The 24015-nt window shown below is 39.6% G+C and overlaps 1 protein-coding gene across 6 annotated transcripts; it reads left to right on the top strand.

Annotated features, from left to right (window-relative positions):
- The first annotated feature begins 1090 nt into the window (after positions 1–1090).
- CFAP221 (cilia and flagella associated protein 221) lies at positions 1091–23562 on the top strand. Of its 6 annotated transcripts, XR_014853531.1 has the most exons (27): positions 1092–1378; positions 2917–3098; positions 3540–3640; positions 4633–4719; positions 4825–4920; positions 5811–5911; positions 8004–8107; positions 9015–9174; positions 9598–9715; positions 9802–9913; positions 10133–10241; positions 10944–11031; positions 12125–12214; positions 13099–13194; positions 14398–14488; positions 15402–15529; positions 15972–16052; positions 16487–16594; positions 16712–16867; positions 18331–18489; positions 18869–18966; positions 19461–19550; positions 19754–19873; positions 20820–20849; positions 21456–21628; positions 21942–21968; positions 22973–23562. XR_014853531.1 is itself a non-coding variant. In XM_085067031.1 (26 exons), the coding sequence occupies exons 3-26, from the start codon at positions 2963–2965 to the stop codon at positions 21577–21579; spliced, it is 2583 nt and encodes an 860-aa protein (XP_084923157.1). In that variant the 5' UTR covers positions 1097–1191; positions 1239–1378; positions 2917–2962; the 3' UTR covers positions 21580–21900. The 6 variants fall into 6 exon arrangements, 5 of the variants coding, with proteins under 5 accessions (XP_084923158.1, XP_084923160.1, XP_084923156.1 ...); XM_085067031.1 differs by lacking the exons at positions 21942–21968; positions 22973–23562 and having other exon boundaries at positions 1097–1191; positions 1239–1378; positions 21456–21900; XM_085067032.1 differs by lacking the exons at positions 21942–21968; positions 22973–23562 and having other exon boundaries at positions 1091–1378; positions 9015–9132; positions 21456–21900.
- Positions 23563–24015: the final 453 nt, after the last annotated feature.

The following is a 24015-nucleotide window of genomic DNA, read 5'->3' as shown; positions in this document are numbered from 1 at the left end:
TTAAGCCTATACTTAAGACATCAAGTCAAAAGTATAGGAATAATTTTTTCTAACCATCAGCAATTACATCTTGCTGCGTAAGGGAACTATGTTCAGGGATCTGAATTATATGAGCTGAAGCTTTTCTTCCTTTCTTTTTTTATTCAAAATGAGTGTTGCAGTACTTTTGGACACATTTTACCTCTGTGCTAGAAAAACAGAAAGTGAATAATTTTATTCTTCATCCAGATTGCCTCTCTGAAGGGAAAAAAAACCCAACCACAGCAACAACAGCAAAAACAAAACCCCAAAACACCCAAAAACAAAAACCCCACAAACAACCCAATAACAAAGAAACAAAAAAAAAAGGGGGGGGAAGAGAAAACGTTGCTTTCCCTTCTCCCCTGTACCCATTTAGGTTAAAAAAACCCTGTAATTTATGGGTGGTATGAAATAAACACTGAAGAAAGGTTTTCAGAATTACTTTTCAAGGGATGGCTCTTTAATGCTGAAAGCGAGAACGTACAAGTAACGGGGGGAAAGGAGAAAAATAGGGGTTTTAAAAAATTGTAATAAAACATTCAAAATCTGTTTTAAACCGAGTACGAACAATTTAGGTGCTAATAGATGAGAGTTTCTAAAGGGAAAGAAAGGTGGCTCTGTCTGCAGCCACCCTGGGAATCCTGAAAACGAAGCTTAGTAGTGGAAAAACAAAAAAAAAAAGAAAAAAAAAAAGGAAAAAGAAGAAGAAGTAGGTTTTGCTCTGTCGTGCGGATCCCCAGCCGCGAGTGGCGCGGCCCAGCGCGGCTGCCCCGTTGCCGAGCGACCGCCGCGGGGCCGCCGTGAGGGCAGGGCCGGCCGGGCTGGGCCGCCGGGGCTCCGGGAGGGTTGAGAGAGAGAGCTGGGCTTTGCCGGGGCTCAGGGAGGGCTGAGAGAGAGAACCGGGCTTTGCCGGGGCTCCGGGAGGGGCTGAGAGAAGCGGGCTTTGCCGGGGCTCAGGGAGGGCTGAGAGAAAGAATCAGCCTTTGCCGGGGCTCAGGGAATGCTGAGAGAGAGAACCGGGGTTTGCCGGGGCCCAGGGAGGGCTGAGAGAAAGAATCAGCCTTTGCCGGCGCTCAGGAAAGGCTGAGAGAGAAGCGGGCTTTGCCGGGGCTCAGGGAGGGCTGAGAGAGAGAAGCGGGCTTTGCCGGGGCTCCTGCCGGCTGAGGGGCTGTGGCAGCGGCAGGTCCGTGCTGTGAGTACAGCGATGCCTTTTCCAGCCTCATGCAGCTGCAATGGCTTCGCACAACATCCTTTGGTGTGGTGAGGTTTGCGAGGAGCTCCGAGACGCGGGAAGGGATTAGAAAGCCCGAGCGCTCACCGGGGAGAAGGGCGATATCCTGGTCTGAGGGCGTTTGGGGTGAGTTTTGCCATGGCTTCCCAGAGTTTCACAACTCTGTTGGTGGCTTCACACGCACAAAAAATAGTCTCGATAGACACAGCTGTTGTGGAAGATCTAAAAACATCAGGTTTTCAGACATTCCAGGACCTTAAGGATTTGTCTTGTATTAGCCCTTTGAGCGACACACAATGTGTTACTGAACTTGGTGAGCCATGATGGCATCATGACTGTAAATTATTGAAAAGGTTACACCAGTAATCCTTTGAGAAGGAGACTTATGTCTGCCTACACATTTTCCAACTTGTGTTCCCGATGAGGAATGCTGGCCAAGAGAAGGAGGATGGCAATAGTATAAATTAAAGTTGGAGAACACAAGTGGAAAAAATGCAAGCCTTATCCTTACATTTAGGGTTTGGTTTTTTTTTTGGCAGTGTTTTTGTCTGAGTTTCGTTGGTCTTGCTACCTCAGAAGAAATTTACTGTTGTTCACAATAATGCAGCTCCTCTTACAGGTTTTCTGTTGTGAGTGGAAAATTTGTACTTGGAGTTATTGAGTGGAAAATACTGTGAAGGCCAGGGTCCTGGTAGCACATTATTTTAGGCTTCTTGCTTATTTATTATTTAATACTGCACAAAACCATAAATCAAAACAGCACTTTATGAGCTTGAAGCACCTCTCAACTTGTGCCTGAAAGATCTAAAGCAGACTGGAAAACCAGACAAATACCAGAGATGAGACCATAAAATGTAATGGGGGAGGTGGAGTAATGATTCAGCTTTGAAACTGTTGAGTGCTGTCTGCTTGAGGGCTGAAAATCCCAGCATGGCTTTTGAATTCAGTACTTGCTCCAAAAGTATCATGTCTTTTTCTCTGCACAGTTCTCCAGTTCATACTGAGCCAAGCCTCTGTGTGCTATATTTATGAAGATAACTTCTGGTGTATGGATCATGTCTGGTGTCTTTATTATGTAATAATTTGCACTTGTCATTAGAGAAGTTTATGTTCTGATAACTGTGCATACTTAACACAGGATCTGTAATGCATGTGGCTTTCTGCATTTACAGTTATCTTTACTGAACAAATAACCCAGATGATGCTATCCAAATGAAAGATTTAAATGCCAGATTTCTTATCCCTTATACTAATATTTAAAAATTAAAAATGAATCCTCAAGCTAACAACTTGAACACCCAGGAGAAGTTGGAAGAACATCTCTGCAGAAATCAGTTCAGATAGTGGAATTAACAGAACCTCCTCTCTTCCTCTATGCTGGGGGACACGAAGGAAAAGAGAGATGTTTTACACAAACTTGAAAGGCAAATGTCCCCAACAAGCCTTAAAACAGATGAAAATGCCCAAAGTGCTAGGCCTTGCAGTGGGAGCAAGGTTTCCTGGAGTCATTCTTTCCTTGTACTTAGCACACACAGAGTAATCTACTTCAGCAGGGAAAAAAAGCAGCTCCCTCTCCTAAATGGTTTTAGGCAGTTTTAGGCAACGGGTATCACCAGTGCAAGAGAACGCATTTTGATCATTATGTTGTTTTCATTTGACCCCAGGCACTGAGGAATTTTAGTGCCATTGAGATTCTGTTTCTGTCCTAACATGGATCTGGTTCAGTCGGCTTCCACAAACATCACAGGCACTAGGGGGTCCTTCAAGAAAGTACCCACTGTCCTGAGCAGCCTAGTGGAGGAACCTAAAAAAAGGCGTGCTGTCCCTCATCACCTGCTGGAAACTAGTAAGTCCCTGCTCTCTGATTGTTCCCCAACCTTGTAGTAATTCTGGGAGACACTTAGCTGTTATTTTTTTTTGCAACTCACAGTCAAAACTCCCAGCCTATTGGTTAAATTGCAGCTTCCAGTGAGCCCAGATCATGGGAGGGGTAGTCAGGAAAGAAATAGTGCTGTGCTGATCCTGGCTGACCCTAAAGTTTTGGGGTGGCTTGTTGACCCTGTGATGCCAAGAGGTAAACTGGTGGCAGGATTATGGATCTGCTGGGGTAGATGCTGCCATAGGTTTCCATTTATAAATTCTTGCCTACTTAACAGGAGAAATAATCTCTTTTTCTTTTTTTCTTTACAATACCTCAGTATAGCATAAACAGACTACATCAGTGTAAGTACCGCTCATCATGTGTGTTTCACCTGGTCTCTTTTTCTCCCTGTCTAATGATCTACAGAGATTTATTCAGAATTTCACAGGAGCAGGGTTGTACAGGCTGAACCTGCTGTGTTACACTATGGAGGGTATGAAGTTGGAAAACATCACCAACAGATGCTGGTAAGTTTTGGAGTGGAGATCCTCTTGGGGCTTATAAAAGGACATCAGAATCTGACTTGACTGCTTGTGATCAGGAGGCCTTTGCACTATGAAGTGCTCTAAAAAGCATCACTTAAATTCAGTGGCCCTGTGGTAACAAAAGAGACGAGAACCAGACTGTGAGCATCACCCTCCTGTAATACTCATTGTTTCCCATGTCTGCATCAGTGTCAGTGATATGTGAGTTGCACATAATGAATGAAGGATTCAGGCTTTAACTCCGTAAGAGACTTGTTTTCAAAATATCCTTGGACTGTCGCTGTGTCTGCAGAGACATTCACTGGTGGGCAAGTTTTGAAAGCACCTCTGGTCTTTTGCCAAGAGCAATTTATTCTGAGAAAGGAAACTCTGTGCATAGGTTTGATTATGTTTCCTTGTGAATGGTTTGGGTATTTCCTTTTCTACTTTCTTCTTTGCCTTTGTCTGCCTTTTTTTGTTCATGTTTTAAGTGTTTTGAGAGAGAAGTTGGTAGTTATGGTGGATTAGGTTTTCCTAATATAATGAAAGTAAACAAATGCAGGAGGCCTTACTGGCTGAACTGTCACTATCCAAAAGTTTGTTACTAGTAAACCGAGACAGAACCATGGAGTGTTACACAATTCCTGTTGTTTCAGACATCCCTAAAATTAGTAAATAGATTGTTTCATTTTTTGTTCCTTTTGCACATAAACAAAATAGGACCAGAATTTGATTCAACAGTAGCATCTTTCAAGCAAGACTAACTGCTATTCCATGGTTAAGGATTGTGACTTGTTTCCAAAGAATAAAAATTCAGGATCTAAGTTTTGCATAATTTTCTTTTAAATTCAGAGCATATTTAGTATGATTTCTACTTAAGTAAAAATGATTACTTCTTTGCTATGAAAGGTTTTACAACAAGTGCAGTTGGCATTCGTAATTGACCTCTTGTATTGTAAAGTGTTTTGTGGTTTTGGTTTTCTTTTGTTCTACAGAAGCTGATAAATATTTCTACCACTGCACTAAAACTTCACATAATACCACCCCAGACAATGTATTTTCAGATCAAATACAACAAAAGAGTAAGTGTCAGAAAGTCTTCAGACTGCTCTTTGCATGCAGCACAGGTTTTGTGTCATATAAGCAGCTTTCACACACCTTCTATCTTGTTTTGGGTCATTTTCTAGCACCGGCTAATCCCTGGTTTGTCCTATGTGATTACTGTTGATTTTTGCCCTGATGAGTGGCGGTATTACTATGACTGCATCCGAATTCACTGTGAGGTGAGGATTTATTGCTATATATAGTTAGAGTTGTAATAGAATGAAACAACTATTAGAACATGATGATAATGATAAAGTAAAGGTATAGCTAATTTTCTAGAGACACATGGATTTATTCCCAGTAAGTCTTGATTGGAGTATTTAACTTAAAGCGTTAAAAATTTTTCTCTGTCAACATCCCGGAGCTGGGCTGTTTACATAATACACAACTTATTTTGCTATTCTTTGCCAGTAGATCAGTCTTTGTGCCACACTGATGTAATGTCTTAGCTGAGCAGCTGGGAGGAGCTCTAGAGAGTCGTATAAAGTATGGAAAGACGGATGGATACTGAAAACAGACAGAGTAATAATAGTCTGAGGTACAATACAGTGATAATCTTGAAGATGGTTCAAGCCCACTTACTGGCCAACTACTAGAGAAACTTTTAACTTCCATAGCAGGCTGAGAGAGTTGGAACTGTTCAGCCTGGGAAAAAGAAATTTGCATAGAGACCTCATAGCAGGCTTCCTATATCTGAAAGGGCCTACAGGGAAGCTGGAGAGGGACTATTTGTCAGGAACTGTAGTGATAGGACAAGGATTAATGGGTACAAATTGAAAGACAGGAAATTTAGGTTAGATGTTATTAGAGAGAAGTTCTTCACTGTGAAGGTGGTGAGACACTGGAACAGTTGCTCAGGGGGATTGTGGATGCCCCAACCCTGGCGATGTTCAAGGATTGGATAAGGCCTTAGTCAGCCTGGTCTAGTGAGTGGTTTCCCTGCCCATGACAGAGGGGGGTGGGACTGAATGATTTTTAAGGTTCCTTCCAACCCTTAACATTCTACAATTCTTTGATTTACTAATTTTAAGAGATAAATATTTGCACCCTTTTGTTTGTTTGTTTGCAGGGAGATGAAACCTTTGTTGTTCCCATGCATGCTTACCCTGTTATGAATGTTGTAGAATTTCCATCATTTATAAATCTGTCTGATGTATCAGTTGGTCGGAGGTGAGTTAAGGACAGACATTTGTCCACATTTTGTGAGACATGCCCAAAACCCAAAAAATCTTATTTTCCTGTATTTGTACAACTGAATGTCTTGAAAGCCTTAAGAAACTCAGCTACCATCTGGACTGCAAAATAATTCTGTGTATGAACTGTTTCAGGTGCACATTCACAGTGAAGTAAATGCTGTGCAAGCTAACCATATGTAGAGATGGAGCTAGGGGTTTTTCCTTCTTGTGTTTAAAAGTACTTAATGACCTGGACTTCATCTTACTCTGTCTATTGCATGGATGTAACACTGACCGTTCTCATGAAGTAATCAGTAATAGTTGTTAGTAGGAGCTGGAAAGGGAAAAAGGAGAAAGCAGATCCTGTTGACTAGTGTCTAGTTCTGCAGTATATTGGCTATATTAGTTGTAATTATGGTGATTTGTGTTAGTGTAAAGATTTGAGTGAATTATAGGAAGTGAAAGCCTTAGCAGGTGGTTTTGTCTTAGCCTATGAGTTGAAATGAATTTTACTGAAACACAGAAACATGAATAGGCAAGGCACATACAAGAAACATGCAAAAATCTGCAGTAAAAATGAGTTCATCCTGGCAGAAGAACATTTGTGTATTTTTATTTGTTTTTTTTCTAATCCCCTTTAGTCTGTTCAATTTTAGTGAATCGTAACATTGCGAGTTTCAGGACTGAACATAACACCTGACATTCAGGGGGCCTCTAGGCATTATGTGATTCTGTTATTTGCTCCATTTTAGGGCTGATGTATACAGAATTTTCATATTCTCAGAATACAGAGAAAATATTAGAAAGAGAATAAAATATAATTTTAAATTATGGGAATTTTTTTCAACACAGCATGGATGCTTGAAGATACTCCTGAGGAAATTTGCAAGAGTTCCTGAAGAGAAAACTTGTGGTTTCAAACCTTAATTTTTACCAGTATTTTTCAGCATTGAACTATTAAAAACTTAATAAAAATGAAAGCTCTCTGAGACAGTTGGTACTTTACAGAACCCAAGGGAATCAGGGCTCAATCCATAGCCCATGAAGTCAATGGAAAAACTGCCTTTTACTTCCATAAATGTAGGATAAAATCTATATTCTACACCCTACCTTTCTCCTTAGGTACTGAAGGTCCATCAGGCAACAGGTGGCATATTTGTCTTGTTTTTAAGGCACTTTGGTTTCTGTTACAAGTACACTGTACCCTAAAACAAATTGCCTGCCCTGTCTGCCATTGCATCTTTGTGAACAGGCCATAATAAGGCAGAGAAAAAAGAACTTGGCTATTACTGCCTATTTCTTTAGGCATTTTAAAATGTGCTTTCCAGAGGAACACTGTGTGTAATATGCATTCTTTGCTAATCAGCAGGGTAGGATTTCAGTCAGACAGTTGATAAAAAACAGAAATAACCCTGCATAAATGGATCTTGATTTGCAGGGTGATGAATGGTGGTGTACCAATGCTTTTGTGTTTCAGTTTGGTCTGTGAAAACAGTTGCATACAAAGGCAAGACAGGTTGAAAAGATGTGTGCTAATACTCCTCACACAACCTGCATGAGACATAAAGGGCTGCTATGAAAATTAGGCCCCAGCATCATTATTTCTGTAGTGGTTAAAGTCCTGTCAATCTGATGTGCTGGAGTTTTCAACACTTTCTTTTCTGATCATCTTTCACAAGGAGGGCTGTGGGAAAAGGCTGATTTCTCATCCTGTACTCATTGTTGCTCCAGTTTGCATTGTTTGTACTCACTAGATATTGCAGTTTGTAAGAATTTGAGGATAGACATAAATAACTTCCAGAAAGTAGATTATTAAAATTTTTCTGTAATCAAATTCTGTGTGGGTTGGGGAAAGTAAAGTCCAGTATTCAAATAAAGATTTAGCTCTCATTTCCTGGGGGAATGAAAGATCTGAAATATTTTGTTATTTTGGAACAGTGAGGAATTATGATTTTCACTGTAATAAGTAACGCACCTCTCTGAATGCAGGTAATTTAATGCACGTTGTGTATAGTACAATTTCTCAGCTTGTAATTGATGAACAGTTGTAGTTTCTTTAATTTAATTTTTGCTTTATCTCTTTTCAGTAAGGAGTATGTTATCCCATTGCAGTGCAGCTGTCCCATAGATTTTGAATTCCACATTGATATTATTCAGCCTCACAGAGCCTTCACTGTCCAGCCAACATTTGGTAGATGCTTTCTTAAAATTCTAAATGTTAAATCTGTATTTATAAATCTGTATTTATTAAGTGTAGTTTCAGGTAACAGCCTATTCAGTGCTGTACAGAACAAACCTTTGCCTCAGTCAAAGTTTTTCCATGTAAATGCAGCCAGTCATTGGCAGCCTCATGGCAAATAGCCATCTTGGCTGTAAGTTTCTTCAGGCAATGCCCAGCTATGACAAAATGCCAGCTCTGACAAAATAGGGGATGTTCCAAAAAGTCCATGCAGCCTTTGTCTTCCTAGAAAAATATCCCTGAAAAAAAGGGTCATCCCAGTAAAACTTAGGTCAGAAATTTTGGTAGCTGAAGGTCATCTGAAAAGCACTAAAAAGTTCAGCTCCTACTCAAAGCCATTGTGCTCAGAGTAATCATACAATCATAGAGTCACTTAGACTGGAAAAGGCCCTTAATGTTTAGGGATATGAATGATGGTTAAAGTGTCAGAGAAAATAATGGAATAGGTAGTAAGGAAATAAGGGAATGGGTCAAATCCAGATGAGTCCCCTAGCTTGGAAAAGCACAAAGGAATATGTTTATAATGCTTTGCTCATGAAAGCAGAAAGTGCCAAAGACTTAAGACTAGCAGATGCAAATGAAGAATTTCTACACATAAACAGGTAGTCATTTTCACAGCAGTATGAAGTGTTATAGCCCTGCTGTCAAATCTCTCAGCTATTGCAAAATATCTTCTATTATCTGGCAATGGACATAGTTTTTGAAAGATACTTTGAGACCTGAAATATTTTCCATGCCTACTGCCATCCACTCAATCACTGAGTTGTTTAAAAAAAAAAGTAGCCCAGAATCAATTTCAGCATACTTAACGTGGTCTCGTGTTGCATGGACTCTGACTTTTTTTCTCCTCTAATCACAGGAATCATTCCAGGCAATGGAAAAGTCGAAGTGACTGTGAAGTATTCCCCATTTGAGTATGGAACAGCACAAATGGCGATGCAGCTACGGATTTTAGAGTTTCACTCAAAACCCTATGTGTGTGTATTCACAGGAACATCAATACCACATGCAGCTCTGATGTATGTGAGGCTGACTGGTCTTTGAGTATTTATGCCCAGTTCTAAAAAATGCTCATGTAAAAGGATTTCATACCATTTTGCTATGATCATTTTAAGTATTGGTATCTTTGGATACATACAATTCAGTGATGTAATTCAACTATTGACACATCTACCTTCTTTTTTACATTGTTCGCTCAGAACATCCCTAATCTATATGAAGTGAAACAAACAAGTATAATGAGAAGTTACATATCCTTAAAGAAGTGTTGAGCATTCTCAGTCTCTGTCATTCCCACTCAATTATTCTTATTGTTGAGACCTTGCAAGATGCAGAGGGTTTTGAGCCTTTTGGTCTGTACTTAATTTTTTTGTGAAAAAATTGGACTTATATGCCATTTAGAGAATAGTCATGAAAGCAATATGTGTCCTTCTGAGATCTAGAAAAGAACATTTTGACGAACAACTAAGTCATCCAGAGAAAAAAGCTGTGTCTGGAAAATCCATGGTGTGGAGAAGAGACCGGTTTGGCCAGCAGTCGAAACCTATTCAAAAACTAAAGGTGTGAAAAGATAATAATTACAAGTACTTTTCTGAGCTGGAAATCTTCCATGTTTTTATTTCTTCCTATTAATTTATATCTCATAGGAAATTGAATACCAGAACCTCAGATTCCCCGCAGACTTGTCAAATCCGTATGCTGTAGCTAGTGTTTTGATTCAGGAACCAGGCAAATTGAAGTTAAAAGACATAAAAGAAGGTAAAGTAATTAAGCAGCATAAACTTGGTCTTAGCATTATTTGTAGGTCTGATGAGGAGCTTGGCTTCAGAATTGCTGAGGTGATGTGACTGTTGTTTCTGTGAGAAATCTCACCTTAGCTTTATGTATTAATGGATACAGTTATCTTAATGGATGGATTTCACAATTAAAAGTCCAGTCTAGACTGAGGTGTGATTTGGCTTTCTGATGTTTCTGCAGCCCTTTCCCAAGGCAGAGAAGGGGTAAAAACTAGACAGATGAAGGACGCTATATTTCAACTAAAAGTCAAGCAAAATGTTCAGGAAGAGGAAGCAAATCATCTAAAGTGGTAAGTGTTAGTTAACCATGTTATTTAACCATATTAACAAGGCTGGGATTTGCTTAACTAGGGCCTCTATGAATAATGTATGCAATATCCACCAGTGCAGAACGCTGCCATTTCATGTCCCAATGCATTTGGTTTATGCTTAAGTTACTGTTGTTTTATTTTTTTTTCTCTTCTGCTAAGCACAGACTCAGTAGTAATCCATACTAGTAGCCAGTGAGGTCTTTGATTGCCTTATGGTTCCATTCAGAAAGAAACCTGCTGAAAACCTTATTTGCCTAACCTTCTCAGGCATCTGATCTTGTTCCCTTCAGTGCCAAGGAAGATTTTGACATGGTTGTCAATAAATTGAGGCTAAAATGAATAAGAGTGAGGTCAGAATCACACTTGGAAATGTTCAAAAAACAAGTAGATGTAGTGTTGATAGATATGGACATAGTTTAGTGGAATGTTAGACAGCGTTAGGTTAATGGTTGGACTCAATGATCTTAGTGGTCTTTTCAAACCTTAATCGTGCTGTGATTCTATTGTACATCAAATGGTGCAAAGCAGAACATAGTTGGGTGTGTAAGCACATCAGGGTTTTGTTTGAAATCCACAGGTCAGCTCATACACTGAATGTCATGGACACCTAGGACACCTAGCCTTTGAATAAAGCGAACTGCATTAAGTAAAGCATTTTTCTTGTCTCCACTGTAAATGCAGGCAAGTTCATAAAGGAAGTGATCCAATCTCAATGGAGTTAAAAAAAGAGATTATTGAAAGCCGACAAAAGGAAGAAGAGCAATACAAGGTTAGTCGTTGAGGTTTTCTCTGTAAATTTAAAAACAAACTCATACTTTCAGATTATACAGTGCACTAGTGAATTGTGTCAAGCTCTCTACATGTTCAGTTTTTCTTCATATATCAATACAAACCTGTGCTAATTGTGCTTGTTACTTCAGTGATATCTTTATTGTGCTTGTGCATCACTGTTTCACGGGTGGTTTTATCTTGAAGGTAGACAGAGAGAAGGGTAAGGTATTACCAAAAATGTAACAATATTTGCCCAAGTGAGCAGATTTGCACCCAGCCACCCAGTCTCATCACAGTGCCACATTCCAGCATAATCCTGTCAGCATCAAGGCCACACCCCAAATTCTATTTGTTTTGTACCTCTGATGAGCTGCTGCTGTCCTGAATGGCTCACAAAGAGCTAGATCCAGTCAGTTCTCCCACACAGAGCCATGGAGAGATAATTCATCATGTTGTATTTCTGCATCTTCATCCTCTCTCTCTGGTTTCTTCCAGTCACTGCAGACTGCAGGTCCTCTTTCACAACAACAATAAGCAATACTTGGTGGCAGGAGATATTTTTCCCTATGTGGCACAGCCTTCAGGGTCAGGTGGAGCTTGTCCCTCTTGTCCTACCTCCTGGATATTCAAGTAGCTTCTGATATCCCACTGATTTCCAACTGTTTGTGGGAGTGAAATTATTTATAGATAGGGTAAAGGCTTGATTTATGCACTGAATTAGGCAATATAAAACATTGTATTTAATACTATTAAGAAGGAAATGAGTAAACAAATGATCTAAATTGTGAGATTGATGTATCACTGAATTAGGTGCATGTTAACTTTGTTTTAGAAGCATCTATTTCCTTACCTGCTGTCTGGTTATGCAAAGCAAATATTTCATTAGGGCAGAGATTTGATTGAAACTCTGACCTGAAAAAACTTTTTTACTTTGTTTGATTTGCTCAAGGGTTGCAATAATCACTCTGTAGAAGGGAATTAGGTCTGTGTTTTGTTAAACACTTCCAGAATGTTACCTTGTGGGTTTCACTCATAATGGAGGAAAGAATTCACTGGATGTTTTGTGCTAATGTGGTTTTTCTTCAAATTAGATCCAAAGAGGAGATCCTGTCGTAGAACAGGAGTTTCAAAGGGATGAAGTAGAAGTTTCTTTCAGACGTGTTACCCGGCATGTTGACCAGGTTTGTTCATATGTTTTTATAGCCTGCTATATGTGTGCTAAATTATCATCTCCCAAGCTAACAAACATAGATTAACATGTCATAGATTTTTGACATTGAATACTTTTCCTCCTGATATTCCTACTTCTGTATCAACGCCTTATTTCCCATTTTACTTTTAGGTAGGGCAAGCACTATTCTACATGCACAACTTACCTCCTGAAGTTCTGATCTAATATGAGAGTCAAGTGGAAATCTGCAGGCCTAACCTGAGGTTTATATTGCTTGTTTCTGAAAGATCTCTCAGGAGAAGCTTTGTCTTGCCTCATTGTAAGGTTGAGCATATCACAAGATTTGCAACCTTTACCTGCAGGTCAGATTGACAGGAACCTTTCTGGTACTTAGATGTTTTTGCCCTTCTTTGTGGCACCTTTCACCCTTCTTTGGGTATGTGCCGTTATTGGAGAAAGGATATTGGTTTTGCTGGGCACCTGATTTGAGTCCCTACAGTTATTCCAACTTCATGTCTGTGCAAAATGAAATGTGTATTTGGTAGACCCCCTGTCAATTCTCTCTGCTGTCCAACTGCCCATGTAGTACACTGAAGTCATAGTCTGTGTTGGTCATTTTTATAGATGCAAACCATGCCACATTATCTCTACATTCCCCATACTACATCTGCAAATACTTGGTGATTACCTCCCATTAAGCCCCACAGTGAAGATTTCTGGTTAAATGCCAATGCTGCAAATATTTTCACTGGACCGAATTTCACTATTTAGAAATAACATAGAGATTCAGGCCAAGGAATGGCTTGGGCTGGAACAAAATTTCTTCCTTATCTAGTTGTAAAAAGAGTTGTCCTTTTTCTTTTCTGTTTCCTTTTTCAAAAATACACCGTGCAGCATCCAAGTGTCCATCCCACATTTGATTTGCTCCATAATGACCCTTGGGACAGCAGAAAGAGGATGTTCAGGAAATTCCAACAAGCAGCATACAAGGTAAAGTGAACAACCAGAATGCAGTGTGATGGCATGACACCACAGAAACAGCACAAAAGAACATGCAAACCAGCATATAAGGAGTGTTCACAGCTAGCTAGGAATTTGATAGTTTGATAAATATGCCCCTGCCTCACCAAGAAATAAGGATCTGGAGTAAGTTTTGTATTCAGCTTGTCTTTCATATTGCAACTGATACTAAACAAATGCAGATAAACTTAGATTTTTTAAAAAGTAAAAAATACTTTTGCACAAAAAAAAAAAAATTAAAAATGCATATAGATTACTGCACCCATTTTTTTGGCCCCTAGTACAAGAAAGACTTCAATAAGCTGGAGAGAGTTCAGTGTAGAGCCACCAAGAGGGTCAGGGCCTAGAGCACTCACTCTATAAGGAGATACTTAATTTGTAGAGAGAAGTAGAGGGAGAGAGCAGCACCTTCCAACTCCTCTGAGATCACTGATGATGGAGGATCTTTGCAATGGTGCATGATGGGAACATGGGAAACAGCAGGTATAAATTCAAATAAGGGATGTATACACCTGGAAGATAAAGACTAATCAGTAAAATCACTTATTTAATTTGGCTTAAATATTATCTTGCATCTCCACTGCTCTTTCCCCAGTAAATCTTAATGTAGCAAGCCAGATGGAAATGTCTTTCTCTTCTAATGTCCAGTTTGGATATTCTTCAATCTATTCACAGTATTGAGGTCATAAAATTAAATGCTTTTTCATGTATTGCACAAATAGGGAGGTGACTAAATGTCTCCTTCTGATATTAAAACCTAGGATTTTTCATTTTTACCCTGTGGGGTATGGGCAAAAACACAGTGCAGGTTGCTGTTTACTCTCCTCATTCTCAGAGCCACAAATATTCATGTGACTGTTCACCCTCTGTTTAACCCATATGTGCCAGTAAACACAGCTGAAGGATTAGGACCTAGCAAAAAAAAAAAGTCTGATTAACCTGTAAGATTAAATTAAGGTTTTAACAGTATTTATTGTGTACTGGCATAGAGTTGAGATCAATTCTACATCTTTCCTTCCCATTGTCTCCTGAACAGAAAACTATATTAAAAATTCTTAAATAGAGGTGTCTCAGTGAGCTCTGGAGAATAAATACAGGTGTAACATACGCAGTGTATTTCTATGCCTGTAAACCTTAGGGTGTTCAACTTAAATTTAAAAATTGTTCTCTCAGATTTTGGTTCAGATTCGTCTAAATCGTTTACTGCGTCTGCTCCATGGACTGACCAAAGAGCCCAGAGGTCTGGACGAAGGGTCTGTGTCTGGTAAGGATTAGAAGAACAAGTTGACATTTTGGCCATGGGCTATGATAATTCAGGTTGTGCTGCAGTGTGTCAGGTGCATTACATATAACTTGAAGACAGAGTCCTTACAAAGGGGTCTTCCAGAAAAAAAGAGAAGTGTGACAAGGCAGAATCACAGAGTGATTTGGATTGGATGGCCTTTAAAGGCCATCAAGCCCAATCTCTCTGCAATGAGCAGAGGCCTAGATCTTCATGAGACACATTGCCAGTGGCCAGTTCTGGGTTGAGTTTTTATCCTCGTTGTTTTCTCATAGAAGTGCTTTTAATCAATTGCTTTTTTTTTTTTTTTTTACACTGGAATGAAAGTGCTGATCTGGAAAAGTGACTTGTTATTTAACATCATAGAAGAAAACTGGCCTTAGATGGGAGTCACAGTTCGATATATGGAAGACAGAGAAGAATTTGGGGCTCTTATTTCCCACTCCCTTTTAGACACACACGATTTTACAGTTCCTGAGACACTTCCTGAGACTGTTCCTTATCAGGCCGTTTCCTGCTTCTGCAGAAAGGTGCTTTTAATTCCCAGGATACAGGAAATGCAGGAATGCTGCAAATAGAAAGTGTAACGACATTTAGTGTAAGAGAGGCCTCTGACTCCTCAGCCTTGCTGAGAACCATGTTGGAAGGAGTGGGCTGTAATGTCTTTTTAGGAAAAGGGAAATTAAATCTGACTGCTCTTCAAGGTATTGTGCTCATATCTTGTAGATGTGACATCTAAAGTCTTTAGGAAGTATTAACCTACTTTTTATATTAAAATTACTAGACATCCTGGTTTAGGAAGGTATTAAATACATTTTGTGACTTGATTCTATTTCTGAAACAGTGTATTAAGATATATTATGAAGTCTTAATATTTGCTTTCCACTCATGACAGAAAGCAGGAGTTTCGGCAAACCAGAGATGAGTGAAGAACATAAGGGCTTTTCTTCCAGCATATCTGAAGATCGTATATTGCCTTTTGAATTCCCCTTTCATAGTTCCCCTGAACTACACAATTATTTGGTAGGTGCAGGAACTAAAATGTTAGTCAGCACTCTAGATAGAATTTTGTTGAAGACATTGGGCCCAGGGCTGCTAGTCCCTTTTTTAAAATTTCACAATGTGACTGGTGTTCTGGGGTTCTGACAAATTGATTCAGGACTTCAGATTTACTAAGGATTCTGCTGAAAACAGCAAGAAAAATCTTTTAATTCTCTTAATTATATTCTAAAATTGTGAGCAATACATTATTGTTCAGAGTTAGTTAACATCTATTATTTTTCAGAAAGAAAAAAATAATGGAAATGCTGAAGTCCAAGAAAGACAGCAGAAATATCAAACTATATAAAATAAATATTTGCATAATTATTTCCATATATTTTCAGTGAGCTGTTCTCATGGATTGCTGCCAATAAAAGACAAAATGCCCACCATATTATTGGTTTAAAATACTGTTCTGTTTCAGGCACCTGATGCTCTTGGACTGGTTCCTATTGAATCTGTGGATGTGAAACTCGGACACATTCTTCCTTTTTATGACTTGAAGGTGAGTCAGTACACCTCCCTCATGTTTCTCTCACCTGTCCACTTAAGCTTTTTCAGCCTGATTCAGTGGCCTCTGTGCAGCCCACTAAAAATGTTGCTTTTATAAGGCTGTATGATTAGCGTACTTTTATTAAAACCAAATCTCACCAGTTTCCATAAGTAAGAAGCTTATAGCCAGCAATAGTCCCCTCTTTCCAGATAGAAATGAATCACTTCAGCTGAAATTATTATTTATCTCAAACATTAAAATCTTGGTGAAGTATGGCTTCTCAAAGTTTTGGTTATCTACCATGTCCTGGGATAATGCTCCAGGTGTCTTTTACCATGAAGATGTGATGTGTCCGTGATAAAGCCAAATGGTCCATTCCATTTATGAGTTTACTGAAAGTGATTATGGTTACTTCCTGCAGCACATCGGTTTTTCTTTGCACTTAGGTTCCTCAGCATTGCAACATTATGAAGTATCAGCCATTTTGTACACACTATGCAGCTACAAGTTACAAACCTGCAAAACTTTCCCGACCACTGAGGCAGGGAGCCCAGGTAACAAAGTCACTCCCAACCCTACATTTCTACAATTATTGGATTAATTTTGCTTCCACATTTTATACTGAAAGACTTACTACACTCTGAAAACCTTTGACGTCTGTGTTTTTCAAGGATGAATTGATTCAAGTAGTTCTTCCTCCTGAGGAGCAGCTCTCTCAGTCCACAGATTCTTATGAAAAAGTAACAGAAGATGATATCAGCCTCTTAAACCTGGTTCCTCCCCAAGCTTTAGTCCACCCAACCGAGACCAACCCACTTCGCATTTTTGTAAGTAGGAGTTGACTTCCATGAAAAACCTAAGAAAGGAGCAGAAGTGTGTTTGTTTCATCACAGCTCCACATTCCCTGATGTGGAATTTGTGGGCAGTTTTTTTACTCAGATTCGTTATAAAACTATCCAGAGGGAGAGTAATCCTTCATGGTACAAGCTCTGGTAGCTAGGAGTCACAGAGCTCATCCCACTGAGAGGAGCACCATTTCATTTTAGGGTGGGTTTTGATCACTTTAGGGGAGGGATGATAAGGCAAAATTGCCAATGAAAGCAGAGCATTGAAGACATTTCCAGTCTGGCACTCCAGAAATGGTCACCAATGACAGGTTCCCTGGAACACCATGGGGTTCCTCCCTTCTTCTTCATTTGTAACTTAATTTGAATGTTAGAGGAAAAGCCATGATCTTGGCATCTCAGTCCTTCTGTAACCTCACACCCTTGCCCTGGTAGGTAGGACAGGTTCAGTCTTTCCTGCTGTTCAGCTGAGTGATTACAGTTCTGCCTAATCTGTGGGTGAACTGAGAAAAGTGAAGGCAAACTCTGCTCACATTGCATCCTGCTGCCTTACAGTTTCTAAGAGTTCTCAGAGCATCGCAAACCACATTTCCAAATTATTAGACACAGATATTCAAAAAATCACCACCACTTGTGTGGGAAGATTTTCTGTTACTGCTGTCATATAGATTGTGCTGCTTAGTAGCAGCTGCAGGAGGTATTTCCCACACAGTGCAGCATAGCCCAGAGGTCCCTGAGATGTCCCTGAGCAGGCAGAGACAGCTGTAGGGCTCAGAGCAGTGCTGTGCATGGGCACAGGCAGATCTCCCAGCCACATGGCACTGTGCCTGGCTTGGGTCACTCTGGCTTCCAGCACTTCTTAGCTGCAATGGCCCAGAGCCCACTGTGCTAGTCTGGTGATCTTGGCATGACATCTATGATGTAGACTTGTCCTTGGTGCACATAGCCAGGACTCCAGTGGACTTGCTGATGAGATCCTCTGTGCATCATTTTCATCCCTCTGTCATATCAGTGTAAGAGCCAGGCACAGCTTGATCCCATGCTAACCAGCATTGGGCTTTGTCCAGAAACAGATGCTAGCACAGGAAAATTGATGGCAAAATGTTCACTAGCTTCCACCACAGCAAGTCCGGTTTCCCTTCTTGGATTCTGAACTGTTCAGAGAATCAGCAGTGGATTTCAAGTAATTAGGCAATAGTTTTCTTCCAAACTTGGAGCAACAGCTAAATTGCTATATTGTAGACAGTAGAGAGCATGAATAAACCAGATTATAGGATGAAGGGAAGAGCCAGGAAATGAAGGATCGCACCAAACAGAACAGTCACAGTGAGACAAATCTGTTAATCTGGGGAGACTACATTACTTGTAAGAACTGAATTTTCATTAATTTAATTTGTTATGGTAGTCAGAACAATTTATTAAAATAATGTCTTCATTGTTTTTAGAACCCAACTCCAGGATTAGTTCCATTTTTACTTCCTTTGGGCTATTGTGAATCAAATATTGAATATCATCTTTGTCCTCATCCAAAATACACTTTTACCAAGGAATGTCCCAAAGGATCCAGTATTCCAGTCACACAAAAGAAATTTCTGGATCACAAGGTAAGGCATTTTGAGTTCATTGTATGAGTACCTGCCTTGGGTATGTTCTTGCTCTGAGGAATTGAAATGGAAGGTGGAGTCATTCTAGATAGAAGATGCTTTCAAGTATAAACTATGCATGCACCTAAATTGTCAGTACATGGGTCAGAATAACTAGTTCTAGTTAGGCTTTATCACTGTCTTTTATTTATCCCTGAGTGTTTCTTTGCTCTTCCCATGTGTTCACTGTTGTATTTTCATGACCTTACAGTGATGGAAAGATCTTTGAAATATTCAGCTCCCCAAATTCAATTCTCAGCCAAGATGCTCTGTCCTGCAATCTCTCTCCCCACTGCATTATGTATTAGAAGTCTAATCATTGTAGCACTTGCCATTTCAGGAAGTGATTTGTGGAGTAATGGAATGGAGAAAATTCTCACCAATGGAGTATTCCACTTTTTCGAACATTCCCACGTTGACAAGTACAACATGGTACAGGTAAGACAGAATTTGAATATTCAATACCTCTACCCTGCACTAGTTTATGCTGTCTGTAACCCCACTGAAGACTCACTGGTCCCACAGATGAAAGTAGGCCTACAGGTGGAATTAATTGCTGCTCAGAAATGCAAAACCAACAGAAAAATACCTCTTACTGAACTCCTAGAAGGATGGATTAAGAATGGTATCATTAGAAGGAATGCCTAGCCCAGGAAGGAGAGTTCCAGTCTGGGCTTTCAATAACATCTCTCCTGAAAACTTGTTGGCTCAGTCCTAGAAGACCCTAGGAGGTACAAACACTTGCACCCAGTGGTAGCCAACATCTCTCAGGCTCACATTCCTTCATATCACAGCAGTTTCTGGTATACTCAGATTTTCCACAGATATTTAAAAGTACCTCATCTTCACTGTAACTGCAACTGTTATGAAGCTTCAAAATATGAAAATGCTATTAGTATTCATACATTAAACTAATACCATTTCCATCACAGGGATCCTTACAGTTTAGATATGCTGCCAAGAGATGTACCACCAGTGCTGCATGACTTACCTGAAAGAGACAAGGAGAACATAATTGACCTGTAAGTTTCTTCTCTATTCTGTATATTGTGTGACTGACTGTGTCTAAACCACCTCTATGGATGTGTCAAATCCTGTCCCAAGAGATCCTCAAAGGCAAAAGCACGAAGTCCCTCTTACATAAAATATACTTTTGTTTTTGTTGGCTGTAAAAATACTTTTAAAAGGACAAAGGCAAATGGTTCATCATCTTACTAATTTTTAGTGAGACAGATGAAGCTAAGTTCAACATGACTCTTACTCCAGAGATGGTGAGAGCTGAATTTCCACAGATTGGGGAGGCACTCTTAGAAGAAGATGAAGAAAAATCAGCAAGAAAAGAAAGGTAGGCATAATTTGAAACTAGGAGAGAGGCATGGAAAGGAATCTGAAGTCAAGCATCCCTTTCAGAATTGCATAGAAAGTCATACTGAGGTGCTCTAGGGGTTCCATCACAAGTGGGATGCAGATCTAGTACGTTGAGCAAATTTGCACTGCAAATTCAAGCTCTGGATTTTACTTCAGACAGCAGCTGTGAATGTGGCATGTTGGCCTGGATTTCTCTGGCTCTGGTTATATCAGTATGATCTACACTTGAGGCAGTTTGCTTGCCTTCTCGGAAATATTCAACATTCTTGGACCAGTGACTTCTGCTTTTCAGTGCCTTTTGGTTAGATGTTTATTAATGCTGGCAGGGGAAGGAGCCCTTACAATTTCCCCCTGGCATGGTGCTTTTTTCTCTGGCTTTTCTTAGGAGTGTTTCACCTTTGCTCTGTCTGAACTTCACACTCCCCCAGCACAGCTTGCAGCAGGCAGTGTGGGTGACAAGTGACTGCAGAGCAACACAGGTGACAGTGCTGAATTCTAACCTTGTCTTTTCACCATCCCTGTGGGACTTGGAGCAAGTGAATTCATTTCTGTCCAACAGTTGTCCCCTCTTTAAAGTGGACATGATGTGGCTTAGACACCAGGATTGCAAGATAACCTAAAATGTCCAGAGCCATCAAGAGATTTGTATGTCTTCTTTAATTTTAGAGGGAAATAATTTGATTGCCATTGAAATCCGTTTCAGCTGTCAGCCATTAAACTTTAAAACAGTCCTGTGTATTGTGAGGTTTCTGACAAAACACTGCTGTCTTGCAATTACTACAGCACTGATTGAAAAGAATTTGCTGTAAAAATGTAGATGTGTCACACTGTGTGCTGTTTTTTACATTTTATGACACTGCTTGTTAGAACACGTGGATTTGGGACAGCTTGTGTAACTAAAGAGTGGCCTTTTTCCTCCACAGCGACACAATGCTGGATGGTGCTTTTAATGGGTGAGCAGTTTTATAACCATAAGTTTCTTTCTTTTTTAAGTTTTAGATGTTTTCAGAAAAAAATGAAAATAGTTTTCTATATTAGACAACTCTGGGTATTGATATTTACTTGTTGAAATCTTCCCCTTTTTTTTTTTTTTGTAAAGAGGGAAGCAAAAATTTCTTAGCAGAAAATGAACTCCCAATCCTTTATGTTGTCACTGAAAGGTTCTTTGTTGTTATTGAGGGGGTGGTGTTTCGCTAGGTGACAGAGGACATATTGCTCCTCTACAGCAGTTTCAGCATTTTTATCCTTAAGGCAAATTAGGTTTTCATGTGGCTGCTCTTGTTCTGGCAATCATATCATATATTCCTTCATGGATAAAATGTAAAAGTCAGTTTGTGTTTACCTGTCAGATGGTTATCTTTCCTAACTGACCAAGCCAAGAGCTAAGTGTTCTTTCCACAGTTTCACTACTTTTCCAGTTCTGCAAAAGTAATAGAATGCCCTCTGTGTTCATTATGTAAAAAGAAATCACAAGTGTCTCTTTCTTTGGAATTTTTCAGCATTCCTAAGTAGTTTCCCTGGTTATTACAAATACAAATGATGCTTTATATTTCTTGCAGAGACCCACACAATGGTCCAGATGGACATTTTCCACCCCGAAACAATGAGCTCGGAGAGAAGGTTCAAAAACATCTGGAGACATTGAAGCTGAAAGCACTTAATAAAAGCCTTATTCTGGGATGAGACTAATTTTACAAAGTCCATGGCCTGGCCCTGCTTATCCTATTGATGTGTGAGGCATTCCCTGTCCCAGCTACTTTTAGTTTTGTTCAGCGAGGTCAGCAACTTCTTATGCACAAAGAAGAGAACCACCAGTAGTGCCACCTCTGTCAATGACTCTCACTACGCCCACTACCCCAAACACAATAATTAATCCAGTGAGAAACCTCAGCCTTGCACCTGCGTATTTTGTTGTGGCGTGAAGGACCAGAAAACCTCAGTACTACCATGTAAATAGTTTGGTAATTAATTTACAGCACACTGTTTTCAAATAAAATGTGAAAAGACCTCATGACCAGATTATTCTGATTTTTTTTTTTTTTTAGTTATGATCTGTCCCTGAATTTTTGCAGGTAAGTTGCTAAATCTCAGAGTTGACAGTAAACCACACATTTGATATTTTTAAGGAAAAGGAAATGAATGCCATTATTGTCCACAAAGACAACATCCAAACAAGTCTCATTAGCTGTTCCGGGGGTTAATTCAATGCACAGCTCTTGGCAAAAGGGTGCACGGGTTGAGTGAAAGAACTGCAGAACCTCATGAGAAATCTGTAATGCTCAGGATGTATTCCCTAGGAAAGGAGATTTCTTAGCATATCACCTTGCAGCTCAGATGTCTCCTACTTTCTTCTCAACAAACTGGACTTCAGACAAGTTGGTTTTCTCCATAGTGAGTTGATTGCTCATTTTGAAGAGTGGTCCAGGCTGTTCATGCTGAAAAGCACAAATCTTCTGTACTAAGGGGCATGGAAATTGCAGCAATACCCACTACATTCCTAGGAGCCATACTTCTTTCCAGACCTACTTAAAACCCCTAAGAAAAGAAGTTTATTTCAGAGAGTGATCAGTGTAGACAAGCTGTAAAAAGCCCAGGGAGATAGAAACCGGGAAAGTAGGGTGGAAAAGCTGCAGAATAGCCTGTATTATATTAGCTACAAACTATCTCTGCTCACTTCAAAGAAATAAAAGGCTGTTAAGTTTCTGCGAACTGTCTAATTGACAAGGGATTGTTCAGAATGCAGGTCTGGATATCTGCAGATTTCTCTGAATACAAACAACTGCTTGAATTTGTACACATCGCTTTTTTTTTTTTCCTGCAAGTCCTGAGGGAAGCAGTTGATCTTTTAAGAGATGAGCTAAGAGCTGAGCATGTTTCTTAACATGACCATGATAAAAAAACATTCTCACAGTTTACAGTGAAAGCATTCACAGATCATAATTCACAGTTTAAGTAAATCAAGCATAGATAATTCTTTGGAACTGTTATCTATCAGCTAAATGTCTAGTCTTGTAAAGATGGAATAACTATTCAGAAACAATGGAGATTAAATAAAGTTAATGTCTCTTTCTTACAGCAGTATCATCTTTCCTCCCTTCTCCAGAACAGTTTCCTGGTCATTGCAATGGCAATTTATCGGGCTTCTCCATTCTCCCGTGGTAGACACCAGCCTTCAAAGAAATTAACCCCCTTTCTGTAGAAGTGATCCTCCTTTCTGTGTTGTAAGACTTTTAGGGGCCAGGTTTCAGTGTGCAGAGAAGGTAAGAAAACACTATTACCTTGCACTAAGATCTTTCTAAAATTCCAAGGGACTGATGGCAGTGTGCAGATGTCTGCATTATATACCTCCAGGATACAGAGGTAATAAGCTGTCAGAGGCAATCCTGCTGTGTCTAAGAACATGAAATTTGGCTTAATAATCCAGAGTCTCAGGTTTTCATGAGGCGTCTTAAGTCAACCTCTGTTTGACTCCTGAGCACTTTCAGAAATGGGACATAACCCATAAGAATTATAACCTGCAATTGAGGGCTTTTCACAATTTTGTGTTCAGTGTTTGATGAAAAGGACTGAGATGTTACAGAAAATTAATTGGAAGAAAAAGGAATGAAGTAATGGAAAATGTACCTTATTTTGGGAATCTAAGGGCTACATTTTTACTGATGCAAGTGGGAAAGTCAGAATGTGTAAATTGAAGTGCAGAATGTGCAGACAAGTTTTTTTCCATTCACTGCAAGTGAAATTGCTACTTCTTCCCTTGTTTGGAAAGGATTAATTGGCTAAATGACAATGCAACTGTTTTACTAATGAAGATATATCCATTTTGCCTGAAAAAGCCTGTCCTATTAGCAAGGTTAATAAACACCGACTCACTCTTTAGCTTTTCTCCCTCTTATTACCATAAATTAGCACTAACCTCTGAATCAAATAAAAGGTGTGTTTTAAAAATTAAGAAAATGTTAATGTGGAAATGATCCATGAGTTTAAGTGCTCAGTAACTGGGTTATTAATCTCACTTACTGCTCCATGATGAAAGAAAACCCATGAAGGTCTTTAAAATGCAAATTAATTATATTTTATAAGAAGGCTGGGAGAAAAACAGCAGCGTGTGTGATGTAAAGA

This window comes from Lichenostomus cassidix, chromosome 7 (assembly GCF_008360975.1).
Source record: "Lichenostomus cassidix isolate B80296 chromosome 7, HeHo_3.0, whole genome shotgun sequence".
NCBI lineage: Eukaryota > Metazoa > Chordata > Aves > Passeriformes > Meliphagidae > Lichenostomus > Lichenostomus cassidix.
Note: the sequence above shows the minus strand (reverse complement) of the source record. Positions and strands in the feature narration are given on the sequence as shown.

Coding starts and splice junctions, on each gene's coding strand:
- CFAP221 (XM_085067030.1), top strand. CDS start 2,963: ATGGATCTGGTTCAGTCGGCTTCCACAAACATCACAGGCACTAGGGGG. Junction 3,641..4,632: donor AACATCACCAACAGATGCTG/GTAAGTTTTGGA, acceptor TTTGTTCTACAG/AAGCTGATAAATATTTCTAC. Junction 16,053..16,486: donor TTCCTTTTTATGACTTGAAG/GTGAGTCAGTAC, acceptor CTTTGCACTTAG/GTTCCTCAGCATTGCAACAT.